Genomic DNA, 13886 nt, shown 5'->3' on the forward strand with positions numbered 1-13886 from the left:
TTCTATAGGTATTTTTTTTGTTTTTTAGGGGTTTACAATGTGTAGTATGTTCATTCTTGACCTTTGGTGTGAAGGCAAGATCAATTTGTAAAAAGTTGTAAAAAGTTACAAAAGTTGCAATTGTTGTCGAGCAACTTTCTTTTGCAACATTTTCAAATGTGGTTACTCCAACGGTTGGTTGGTTTCTTGTATGTGTTGAGGCAGTTGGAGGAGTTACTTTGTGTGATATAATCTTGGGGGAATGATTCCTTCCAATTAGAGAAGTTGGAGAAGTAAATTTTGAATGAAATCTTTGTCTTCAAACAAAACTGTTATTGAGTTTTTTCTGCATTTTCCTTGAATTCCAGTTCTTGCATGATTCCTAACGATTGGTGGGAATGAATTGAGAATTTCAAAAGTTTTAGAAGAGGTTTACCAATCATTTGGATTTAATTTTAGGCCTTGAAACATTCGGTCTTGAAAGAAAGAGAATTTTCAATCCCATTGGTTTGGTAAAACATTTAAACCAAGGGTTTGAATGCTAATAGGGGCACAAATCAACATCTCTTCATGGGATCGATCTGAAACCTAGGAGTATGTTGATTTGGCATGTATATTAACTATTCTTGGTGGTTGTGAAGATAGGAGGTATCATTTGACTATCCTAATATGAGGCCCTAGGCTTGACATCGGACATGTGGCAAGCTTGAGTAGTAGAAAAAGGAGATAGAAAACCCAAACAACAGATTGGTGGATGATAAAAATAGGAATGTGAAGGACCTTTGGGTAGGTGCAGACCCCTAGAAAGTGTCATTCTTGCATTCCTTATTGATTGGTGAAGCTTTTGAGAGCTTAAACCCCAATACCGGCTAGAAGAGGCAAAATAGGGTCGGTAGGGTTTGACCATCCGTACTCAAAACCCAGATGCAGAAGTTTGGAATCTTGTAGAAGGTCCAAAAGGTTATCAAAATTTCTAACTTATTTAGGGGGTTGTTCAGGTATATTGTGAGACAAATTAGGAAAAGTCCGATTGGAGGGCTAATTGCTTGTAGCCCTATTTCCTAGGTCTAATAGGGGAAATGCCACAAGAGGCTAATAAAATCCCATCTAAGGGGTTAGAACCTATGAAAATTCCATATAACACATGTGTGAACATTCACATAGGCCAAATTCCACCTTGTGAGTAAAGATCTTGTTGCTAGGGGTGTGGGGTTGTTAGGTGACTTTGGTTGAAGGGTTGGAACCTAATGGGTAGTAGACTCCTTGTCAATTGTGAGTTGTCCTAAGTGGAGAGATCCTTGGGAAGGATCTAGGGAAAACTCTAATAACCCTGGGAAGGTTATGGACATTGGTCCATTGGGGACACCTAGTGGAGACCCTTATTGAGCAAAAACCAAAGAAAGTGATTGAACATCCCATATCCCTCTGCATCAAGAGGGTGGTGATGAAATTAAGGTGTCGATGCATGGGACTGAGGAAGGCATTTCTAGTCCCCCTACTAATGTTGGGAAGGTTACATCTATTGATGAACCTATGGACCAAATTAACCTTGTGGACCTTAATCAAGTTATGAATATGGTGGACCCAGACACTAACACTGTTGAAGCTTAGGCTATTACTGTCTCTGAGGATGATGGGGATAAGGAAGTTGAAAATACTAATGATGAAAAGGATAATTTGAGAGTGGAAAATTTGATCAATCAAGACAAAAAGGAGGAGAGCAGAGATGACGAAGATATTCCCTATGGGACCCCTACCATTGAGAAATTCTAGAACATTGGCGGTGAGGTCAAGGACCTTCTGAATTGCATTGATAGCTTGGGCCACCCTTCTTGAGGTTAAGGAAATCATGGAAGAGATAAAGGAGATCAAACGTAGGATGGATGAACGTGATAAGAAAATCATTAGTGTTAACAAATTATGTTCGTAGGTGTTGCACAACTCGACGTTAACCCTCTCCCTCATGTGGGAGCACACTGCTACTGATGATTCAGATAAAGATGAAGCCAGGGAGATATATAAATTACTGGAAAATGACTAGAATAGGGTCATTGAGATTACTAGGGTCCACAAGTTGGCCCCTTAGTTTTTCTCCTTTTGGTCTCTATTATGCTAGGGGCCCCCCTTGTTTTGTTTCTCTAAACTCTTCATTTTAAAAAAATTTTGGAATGACATTCTTAGTTCTATTTAAGTGTTGTTTTAGTGTTGTTATGGTGATGTCTATAGTTCGTTCTATGTAAAGAGTCAACGCCCTGGGTCTCACTACTTTTTTAATCAAAAACAATAAATAAATTATTAATTAATAGGAGTTCCATATATTTTTATATAACTATGTAGTCATTTTTTATTTGAATTTTCAAATTACTTGTTTATCTAACTGTGTAGTCATTTTTTTGTTTTAATTTTTAATTATACTTTTTTTTATCTATCATTAAGATGAGGAAAAACATTTCAAAAGGTTTTATACTTCTACAAAGGAATACAAGCACACCTATAAAGACTTAGAAGGAAACTAGGGAACACAAAGGGTTTTTCTTGCATTTGTAGAGGAAAAAATAAACACATCTATGAAGATATAGAAGTTAATAATAAATGAATTACTAATTAATATTTTAGATATATGAGTTCAATTTGATTATTAGGTTAAAGCCAGCTAATTAAGATTAAATTTGTTGTGTTAAAATGGAATTAAGATGGATTAGGGTTCTGTAATTGTACAAATCAATGTAAAGTGAACACCATCTAATTATGCATTACAAATGAGATGTAACAAAAGAAAAAATATTTAAGTTGCAATCGCAATAGTGATCCTATGTAAGAGTGTGATCATAACTAAGTTTTATGATTTTTATGAGAAAAATATTCACTGCATCCAACATATGTTTCCCTAATTATATCTATGATTTAAGGAAAACAATGGTAGTGCTAATTGTGGGCATCTAAAAATGGTGAATGCTTGCGGCGTTGTACTTTAACATGTCTGTGTTACCTTCTCTTAGGGTTTTCAGATCTTATTAATATTTCTTTCTATGTCACACACTTAATTTTTATCATTTGTTAGCATCTTGTCATTCTTATGCTCTTATGTCCTCTTCAATTGTGTTTTTCACATTTCTTAATTAGGTCTTGTCAATATCATTTTCTAATTGCAATCTTTGGTCGTTATCAATCTTCATCATCAATTGGACATTGTCAACCCTTCGCCATGTCCAATTAGGGTTTTTGTCCTCAATATTTATCATTGTCAATCATTTTATCATGTTGATTGGACATCGTCAACCCTTATCAGTGTCAAATTAGGGTTTTGTCCTTGGTCTTTATCAATTTCATTCAATCTTCGATCAACCATCGTCATTTGCATCATCTTATATCCTTGAGTTATCGACCAATCTTGTCAATTTATGATCGATTTGTCATTGGCCTTCGTCAATCTCAGCATCCTATCATTCGACCTTCATCAAGTCAACCTTTTATCAATCTTTGATCGATTTGTCATCGGTCTCAATCAATCATCAAATCTTTGTCAATTTTAGATCGATTAGTCATTGATCCTTTGTCTTTTGTCATCAATCAATTTGGTCCTTTTGTCAATTCTTATCATTTTATTGTTGATCCTCGTCAGTTAATCAATGTCGATTTCTTGTCATTTTGTCCTTCTGATTGCAATCTTTATCTTTCTTGGCTTTGATTTTGTCATAACCTAATTGTTGTTCTTTCATTTCTATTTCATCTCCTAGGGTTTGGTGATTTAATCATTTAATCCTATTAACTTTTCCTTCTAGGTTAAATAAATTATTTTATTTATCCTAGGTCCTCTTGTCACAATTAAATGTTTCATTTAATTGGTTAATTATGTCTTCTTTGTGAATTAATTAATAAATGAGAATTTATTAATTAATCTCACCTAATTTTCTTTATTTCTAATGTTTCCTAATTCCTCTTTTCCACCTAATTTTTTAATTTTTTAATTTCAAATTTCTTCTAATTCTTCCCTCCTATTTTTTCCCACTAATTTCTCCTCCTAATTAGCCCCTATTTTTGTCCTCAATCATGTCATATAATTTGAGGCTATTTTCTCTCTCGTGTGTCATTTAATCAATGAACAATTATTGCTTTCAATTTGTCATAAATCAAAGGGCCATTTCTTCTCTCAATTTGTCATAATTAGTTTACACAATTTTCTCCCAATTTGTCATATCTTGAAAGAGAAATATGTCATGAATTCTTGTCAATCAATTTGTCATAAATCATGCCAATTCCTTATTTTGTTGCCCTTTTTGAATCCTCATGAAATTGTCTATAAATTGAGCACTCTTTTCTCAATCATGGCTAGCCATAATTTGAGTACCCTCATGCTGTCATTTTCACTTTGCAATTTTGCTTTCAATCATGCTTTGCACTTATAGGCGAAATCCACATAATTTGGAGGTGAAAGAATAACAATGGAATCACATGGAGGAGATTTTGTGTTATGGTTTGCATTTGATTTGTTTTGAATCTTGTCTTCATGTTTCTATTGAATGTATTAGGATTGAATTTCATTAGCAATTAGGTTTGTGGTTGCCCGATATTTATGCTTTTGATGTTTTCCTGATTTCCTACATACATTTTTTGGTGAACCCGACGTGAAACTTAGCTAATCTTCTACCTTTTGAGTTTTCCTAAGTGTTTACTGTTAGATTCAATGATAGTCCCAAAGACACTGAGAGGGGGGGGGGGGGTGAATCAATGTCTAATCGGTTAGCAGAATATTTAAACTTATTTATAACTTTGCAACCCAAAACAGTGTACCAGTAAACAATAATTAATGCAGTAAACATAAATAATAGAGACAACATAGAAACACACCATAACACAAGATATTTAACGAGGAAACTTGGTGTGGGAAAAACCTCGATGGGATTTGTGACCCATAATATTTACTCACTGGTCAATGAATAAATACTACTTACAATAGGGGCCTGCACATGTAAGGAGGCCAACAGCCTAGAGCTCACTACTCAATGAAGAGTCACACTAACTACAAAATGGATAATTAAATCCAATACAATGTACTGCTCAAAACAACATCTCTAATCCCAGGTTCAGTATCGGTTTAAGCTCAGATAGATACCCTATCCAAAAACCTTTTTTGCCACTAAACAATTATTTTCTACCATACATATCATATCATCTACTCCTTCTCACATCTCTCGCATATCAAAATGACCTATAAGATCTCATACATATATGAGTCTTTTACAATATACCATGTTGGCTTACAAAAGATAATTATATTATAATAAACAAAAGTTCATCCCATGTCGGCTAGAGTGCCGATATGATTTGTTGCTGATGTAATCTGAATGCTGGTGCTGGTGTTTGCTGGTGCATGTAGTTTGTGATGCCGGTGCATGTAGAAACCAATTTCCAGTGAGTTGCCAGTTGGTTGCCATTAATGACAACATCAACTATTCTCATAAGAGTGTAGAATGCCAACAATCTCCCCCTTTGGCATTGATGAAAACACTCATGAGAAAAATCAAAACTGTTATCCCAAACCTGAAATCCAAAAAGATGTGCTCCCTCTGAGCAAGTGATCTCCTCTGTACATGCATTTTTCTCTCTACTACTCCCCCTTTGACATCAATGACAAAGGATGTAATAAATAATCAAAAGAGTACAAAAATGCTACCTCAAAGTCTATAACCGGTTGGTTACTATCTGAAAGATGTCTGCCAAAACTAGATTCAGACTCTGCATAAACTTGTTGTTGTCAGTTAGAGTTGCCTCAGTCTGCTGGATCATACCGGTGAGATAGTGCATTTGTTGCTCCAGTGATCGTTCTCCTTGAACTATTGCCTTAGATAATTCAAATCTCTGAGTAATCAGATTATCCAACCTCAGACAAAGTTTACTTTTGAGTTCCCGGGCATTGGGCCTTATTCTTGCCTTTTCTTTCTCAAGCTATTCCAACTTCTCCTAAAAAATTGTCATTTTTTGCTCAAACTCTGATATAAGTCCAGATGAACCTATTATATTATCTGCAATATCATCAATTTCCTTTTGTGTCTTTTTGATCTCCTCATTAATGTCCTCTGTCAAACAATGAGGTTTACATGCTTCTCTATATAACTCCTTATACTACAAAATTGTAGAATTGAGTATTGGTTAAAGTGTATCCAAGTGATCGGTACATTTCTTTATGGTGTCCTCCAAGAATGTATTTTTCTCTTTGTCAATTCTCTCCTTAATGGTATCCTCATTCACCTTATCTATAGTTATTACATTATCAGCGATGAATTTGGACAATGTGTCCATTTTCCCTAAAGAATCATTAATGTGATCTATCTTACAATTAGGTGCAATCATCTGTAGAATAGGTAATGTGTTATCAATTTCCTTAAATGCTAAGGCATTGCAATCAATAATCCTCTTAATGGAATCCAAAAGAACCTCTGCAATGTTAGTGGGTCTAAATTCACCTGTAGATGTGCTCGGTTTTGCTGTAGGTTTCTTCTCAACATATGTCTGACCAATTGACTTACTATATCCTCTTTACTTCCATCAGATGCATCCACTTTACTTAAATTTTCTTCTGGTGGATTTGTCTGTGTCTGTACCTCTACCTTTAATAGTTTCTCAGTTTGATTAAGCTCCTCTGCAACTACCAGTTTCCCAGACTCAACATGAACTTCTGCCTCATATTGTTTCTCTGTCAGTACCACTGTCGGTTTCTCAGATTCCAATGGCCATGTGCTAGTTGTCTTGTCCTCTATTGGTTTCTCAGTCTCTGGTTGCTTTGATTGAGTTGGTATCTCAGTTTCCTGAGAGTCAACAGTCTGTGCCGGTTTCTCTGAAATCTTGTTGTCCTTAACACTGTCTGCCTTCACCTCTACAGTCTCTTTGTCCACAACAATGTTTATATTCTATGTATCCACATTCATTGTAAAAAGTATCTCAGACTCTAGGTTAGTATCATCATGGGTTATACCTTCAGTAGCTATATTCGGTGGATTAGCTATATGAACTGGTGATGAAGGTGCTAATGGAGGGGTGTCTTGAGACAGTGGAGGGATGTTATCTGTTATTTTTATAGAAGGTACACCACCTATTTTACCTTTTCTCTTGTCTTACTAATATACTTTGAATGTCTTTCCACTTTCGGTTTGCTTCTTTCCTTTTGCTTTTCCTTCTCTACAAAGAATATGTCCCATTTATCTGTAGTCTCATCTGCAATTTTTTTAACCCTTCTAGCCATCAGGCTCACTTGCCGGTGTCCACTAACAAATACTGACCGGTTAGCTTCATAAATAAGCTCATCGATCTCTTCCTTAGAATTTATCAGATGTACAGCCAAGAGTGCTTCAACTTTCAACATCTTGTCCAGTTCCATCACAGATAGCCTTTTAGCTTCCAATCTCATGTACAAATCATTGGGTAACTCATCAATCACTTCTATCAAAACTTTCTTGTAAATATCTAAATGTAGAATAATGCTTTCTTCAATGGTGTTTTTGTCAAAATCATTGGAAGAATTATACCATTTATTTACATTTACCAGATTACCTTTATGTGTAATCTCATTTAGTAGATCATCTAGAGTAGGGGTAACCGATGTCTATTTCTTCTTTGGTGTAAGCTTCTTCTGCGGTTCCCTAACTTCCTGCTACTTCTTCCTTAGTGTCCTGGTTTTCTTAGGTGAAGGAGATGGTACAGGTGGGGTTTTCCTTTTCCTTTCCACTCTCTTAAACTTGACAACCTTACCACTGTCAGTATCAGAAGATGTTACAACTGGTGAAACATGTGCTTCAGGTTGCAGTCCTTCAAGCTCACTTGCTGATATACCACTGATATTCATGACATTTTCTTTGATCTCTTTGACCTTCTTAGAGGTATCTCTGATTAAATTTTCTCTTCTTTTTGTCCTCTTTTGCACAGATACATTACTCTCTATGGTTTCTCCATTACCAAAGAATATCTCAGATGGCTCCCTTGGTGCATCAAGTAGAGCTTTAGCATATGTCTCCAGAACAGATAGGTCTACCTCATAACCCATCTCAGTAACCCAAATAGTTTTAGGGCTTACTGCTTCCATCCAAGTCTCATCTCACTTAATGACAAAATAGATTTTCTTGTCATACTTATCAATTATGATCTATGGTAGTCTCTCTCTTGCTCTCATCTTAGTTTGAAATGTTTTGAAGTAGTCTGGAATGTTCTTATCATAGTCAGTGCCCATACTGGTGAAAGCTTCTAGTATTTGTTTTCCTACCAGGATGTCATAACCAAAATCCTTGTGACCTATGCCAGGTATCTCTTTGGTAAAGTATAGCATCAGGCATACTAGTAGGTTTCCAAAATGGAAAGTACCTTTCTTATCTCCCTTAATCTTCTTTAAGTTATCAATTGGTTCATCTTTAAGCCATTCACACACATCAATCTTAGCATTATTGTTCACCATATCATATGCACCATGAATACAAAGGCTAGAAACAAAATTCAGTCTATTTGCATGAGTTGCTTTGTATCTTAGTACCATACTTACATATTTCACATTTATATCCTTGACATCATTCACTCTAAGTGACTTGTTATCAGATGTGGCTCTGGTTAACTCCATAACTCCTTTGTTAGGTATTTTATTGGTTTTATCAGGCCTACTACCGGTTGAAGGTAAACCAGTAACTACCTTAATTGCTTCCTTGGTTATTTTGCAAATTGAATCTAACCATATGAACTCTCCCTGGACTCTGCTCAATACAAGTCTTATAATTTCCTTTGGAAATTTGGGAATACATTTAGGATTTCTACAAAACCTAAGTCTTCCACAATCTTATGTTCAGGTTTAATCACACCATTTCCATTGGTAATAACCTCATTAAATATTTTCTTTATATCCTTAGTCCCTAGGTTTTCTATGTTGCAATGTATGTAAATTCTAGGATCTTCAGCAAATGCTACACCCTTCAGAATTTTTGAAAAAGCTTCAACACAATCATCCTGCTTTGCAATCTCGGGGATAATTTTAAACACGGGTCTAGGGCATTTGACATTTTCCACAATGATAGGTTTTGCAATAAACTCAGGAACAAAAGATGAGGTTGCCATTTCAAAATATAAATACCTCTTAACCGAAATTTTGAATGCTTGAAAATCACTTCGCAACTCTGCCTTAGAATGCCCTTGCTCAGTTTCACGCTCTTTGATGTTTGAATGCTTGGTGAGTTCGAAATGAAGGTTTTTCAGTGCTTTATAGCCAAAAAGTTTCTTTAAAACCGCATTAAATGCTCACCGATTAAGTGAAAACTTAACACACCTGTCGATAAAGAAGAAATGTATCTTATCACCATCAACTGAGGGTAGAATGCATGATTTTCAACTTGCTACAATACCCCCTAAAGATTATTCCTTAATTAGATGAAGAATCTCCCGTCGATGGAGGATTACTCTGTTCTACTGATGCAGAGATAGTTTCATCAGTTCTTTGATCACTCTTCTTAATCCATTGTTTTGAAAATTCTTGCTTGACTTCATCTACCTTTTCTTTGCCCTTCAAACTAGATCATTTATTGTTCACCGGTATATTCTTGATTCTATAGAATTTTGCAATATGTCCAATCTTGTTACATGCATGACAAGTTACATTATTCCTCTGAATAGCCTTTCCATATCCTTGACCGGTTTGTGATTTGCATTGATTAGATAAATGCCCAAATCTTCCACAAACATAGCATTTCACATTCATTCTACAATTTTCTGAATTATGACCAACTTTGTTGCATTTGGAACATTGACCAGTGGGTGAGTTTGTATTCTGATTATTTCTAAATCTACATTGATTTGCTCTGTGACCATATTTGTTGCAATTAAAATATTTCCCATTAAATTTATAAGCATTAGGTTGTCCTACCGGTTTGTTCTGATCTTGATTATTTTCAATACTAGAACTTTCTCCAATTTCAAATCCAAGTCCATTTGTATCTCCATCAAGTTTCTGTCTTTTAAGCATGTCATCAAGTTTTTCTGAACTTTTCTTGAATTTGTCTTTGTGTTCATTTGCAATGACCAACTCATTTTCCAAAATTCCAACTTGTCTCACAAGCTCATCTTTATCATGTTGCATGTGAATTAGATCTGTCTTTAGCATATCATTTTCATGACCAAGTCTCAGATTTTCATTTCCTGCATCATTAAGTCTCCTAGTCAAGTCTTCTTCATTCTTCTTCCTATCTTTAATATCCTTACATAACCTCATAGTAATATCTTTCATTTCATTCTTCATATTAGTGTTCTCTTGTCTCAACTTATTTGCAATATCTCTAAGAGTTTCCTTTTCATCATCATCATTCTGCATCTTCTCATGAAGTTCCTTTCTCTTATTTTGTGCTATAACCAGGTTCTCCTGAAGTCCTTTAATGGATTCCTTAGCAGTCCTCAGATCATCTTCAAGTTTGATATTCTTCAACTTTTCCACATCAAAATCTTCAAGAGCTCCTTCGAACTATTTTCTTAAGTTCTCCATCTGTACCGGTGTCAAAATCTCCCTTAAACTGTTAGGCTGTTGTAAATAGAGGACCAGGCTCTGATACCAATTGTTAGATTCAATGAAAATCCCAAAGACACTGAGAGGGGGAGGGGGGTGAATCAGTGTCTAACTAGTTAGTAGAATATTTAAACTTATTTATAACTTTGCAAGCCAAAATAGTGTACCGGTAAACAAGAATTAATGCAGTAAACATAAATAATAGAGACAACATAGAAACACACCATAACGCAAGATATTTAACGAGGAAACCTGGTGTGGGAAAAACATCAGTGGGATTTGTGACCCACAATATTTACTCACTGGGCAATGAATAAATACTACTTACAATAGGGGCCTGCACATGTAGGGAGGCTAATAGCCTAGAGCTCATTGCTCAATAAAGAGTCACACTAACTACAAAATGGATAATTAAATCCAATACAATATACTTCTCAAAACAAAATCTCTAATGCCAGGTTCAATACCGGTTTAAGCTCAGATAGATACCTTATCCAAAAGCCTTCGTTGCCACTAAAAAATTATTTTCTACCATACATATCATATCATCTACTCCTTCTCACATCTCTCGCATATCAAAATGACCTATAAGATCTCATACATATATGAGTCTTTTACAATATACCATGTCGGCTTACAAAAGATAATTATATTATAATAAACAAAAGTTCATCCCATGTCGGCTGGAGTGCCGGTATGCTTTGTTGTCGATGTAATCTGAATGCCGATGTAAGTGCCTGTCGGTGCCGGTGTTTGCCGGTGCATGTTGAAAGCAATTGCCGGTGAGTTGCCAGTTGGTTGCCATCAATGACAACATCAACTATTCTCATAAGAGTGTAGAATGCCAACATTTACAAGTTAATTATCAAGAAAAGGAACCTTTCTAGGGTGTTTCATGCCTTTTGTTCCTATGCAAGACCATCTTGCGCCTATGTGAGGTTAAATTGCACATGTGTGGAGTCAAATTACGCTTGTGCTGCATATACCTGAGCCTGTGAGGTTTCAATCTACGCTTTTGCCAAAGAAAAAAAAAACTCCTCAAAAGTTGCATGGTTAAATTAAAACTTTAATTTATTCAAAATGAATTAAAATGAATCCACATAGTGCTAATTAGGGTGGTTAAAGAACAACAAATTCTCACATTTTCAATTTTCATGCAATTGGGTTAAAAAGAACTTCACACTTTTCGATTTGGGCACTAAAATAAACACAAATCTTTTCATTTTATTTCAGATCAGGTGCAATTAGTCTAATTAGGGCTTAATTGAACTCACATAGCTTAATTAGGTTGGATAATGAATAAAAAACGTTCACACTCTAGTCATTAGGGTTTGGAAATCATAAGTTATGCATTTCAGTTTTGAGCACCTTAAGCTTGTGCAATTTAGACTTTTGGTTTTGCATTGGCTACTTTTGCACTTAGATTCATCATGGGTCTTTGAATTTGAGCCATAATTTTATATTATAGTGGATTTTTTGACTCAATTAGGCCAATTTGTCTCAAAATTAGGGTTTCTATGCATGTTAGGGCTTTGATTTCTCAAGATTTGATTGACTAGATTTCTCTATTTTGTAGGTGCCCTACACTCTTGCGTTTGTATGAGGATTTCTTGTGCCTATGTGAGACTTTCCCGCACCTATGTGAGAGTTTGTGCTTGTGTGAGACTTTTCTAAGCCTGTGTGAAGTTATTCTACACGTGTGCAAGGGTAGAACCTGAGGTATAAGTTGTCAATTTTATTTGCAGAATATGATAATTTCTCTATGTTTCATACATTTTGGATTTCTATGTTACTGATGATTTGTGCAGCACTTTGGCCAAACGTTTGATGAAGATTTATTCACAAACTACTAATGTGTTTTTTGTAGGATGCAGTCAAAGAATCTTATCAAAACTGAGTGCTTGTGGTTTTTAGAGTAGTTGCACACATCAATTTCCTAAAGGTTAATTGTTGGCAATATGCTGGATTTGGTTAAGTGTTATCATTGATGTCAACACTGTATCTTGATTAGACTTGATGTTTATCTTGGTTTTGGCTATGATTCTGATCCGGTATGATCAAATCCCTAGATTCGGTTTTGGATTATTATTTAGGATGGTTATGTGCTTGTCATATTCTATTGGTTCATGATTTGGTGCTCCAAAAGCTATCGCCTATGTTCTCGGTTGGTATTTCCTGGTACCGGTTAGCAATATTCGATGATATGATTTGGTGATTTTGGTCTGGATTATGGAAATTGTTTCTAACGTGCTGAAGGTGTTTCTTGATCGTGTCCCAATTGTTTGGTGGCTTCGCATTGGTTGGTGTGCTAATATGGTGGTCCTATTTGGATCTAGTTAGATATTCTATGTTATTGGACTGAGGGTTTCTATCGGTTGGTGAAACGTGTTGGAGATTGGTCTTAGCGTGTTTTGCGGTGGATATAGTTGTTTGTGAATTTGATTTAGGTCCATACTATGCAATTTAAATCATAATATTGGTCTCGTGATATCATGTAATGTATTTTTTGTAATAATGGGTGTAGGTTTTAGCCGACCTTATCATAAGGTTGATGATCTATATTTATAGGTGACTTATTCATGTAATGTATCATGTTTGAGATCGATGGTTATGTTTGCACTATCAGAGGAAGGTTTTGTTAGACAATTCAAATAACCGAAAGACAACTAAGAGGGGGGAGTGAATAAGTTGTCACAGATTACCAAAACTATTAGCAATTTAAAAATTTAATACCGAAACCCAAAACATTAATACCAGAATATTAGTTAAACCAATTAAGCATAAAAAATAATCACAAAATAAAAACCATCCACATGATACCAAAATTTATATGTGGAAAACTTGGTAAAGGGAAAAACACAGTGGGAAGCCTACCCACAGTCAGGTAATACTTCTGCAGTAAGTATGTGAATTACAATTAAGGGGCCTGTACCTGCACTTTCAGGAAGGCCAATACCCTAGAGCGCACTGCTCATCACAAAAGGAGCCTCACTGACTACATAGAAATCTAGACTACAATCCGAAGAAGTGTTGAACTGCAAAAGATAGCATCTCCTATGCCTGAGTATAGTTTCGGTTAAGCTCAATAGCGGAGGATTGAATCCTCTTACATAAACCCAATCCAATCTCCAATGATTGACCAAATCCTCTGCTTGAATGATATTACATTATTCACACATTACATTCCTTGACCATGACCTTTAACATAACCATGATGATCTACAATGAGATCTTACATCTATATATACAAACCCTCGACCATAAACAATTAGGTTGGCCACCAGATAATAAACCAATTACATAATTACAAACCATGTTGGCCTTAGACTAAAAAAATAATATCCACCACATAAGACATCTCGGAAACACATTGAGATGTCCA

At 35.5% G+C, this 13886-nt stretch overlaps 1 protein-coding gene across 1 annotated transcript in view; it reads right to left on the reverse strand.

Moving 5' to 3' along the window:
• Positions 1 to 2667: 2667 nt before the first annotated feature.
• Positions 2668 to 13886, reverse strand: part of LOC131074024 (uncharacterized) — a 108640-nt gene continuing 97421 nt past the window's right edge. The window contains exons 2-3 of the mRNA XM_058010575.1: positions 6507 to 6862; positions 2668 to 2685 (exon numbers count right to left, since the gene is read on the reverse strand). Coding sequence (XP_057866558.1) covers positions 2668 to 2685; positions 6507 to 6862 — 374 coding nt within the window. The remainder of the gene's footprint in view (positions 2686 to 6506; positions 6863 to 13886) is intronic.

Source organism: Cryptomeria japonica, chromosome 4, assembly GCF_030272615.1.
Source record: "Cryptomeria japonica chromosome 4, Sugi_1.0, whole genome shotgun sequence".
NCBI classification, from domain to species: Eukaryota; Viridiplantae; Streptophyta; class Pinopsida; order Cupressales; family Cupressaceae; genus Cryptomeria; species Cryptomeria japonica.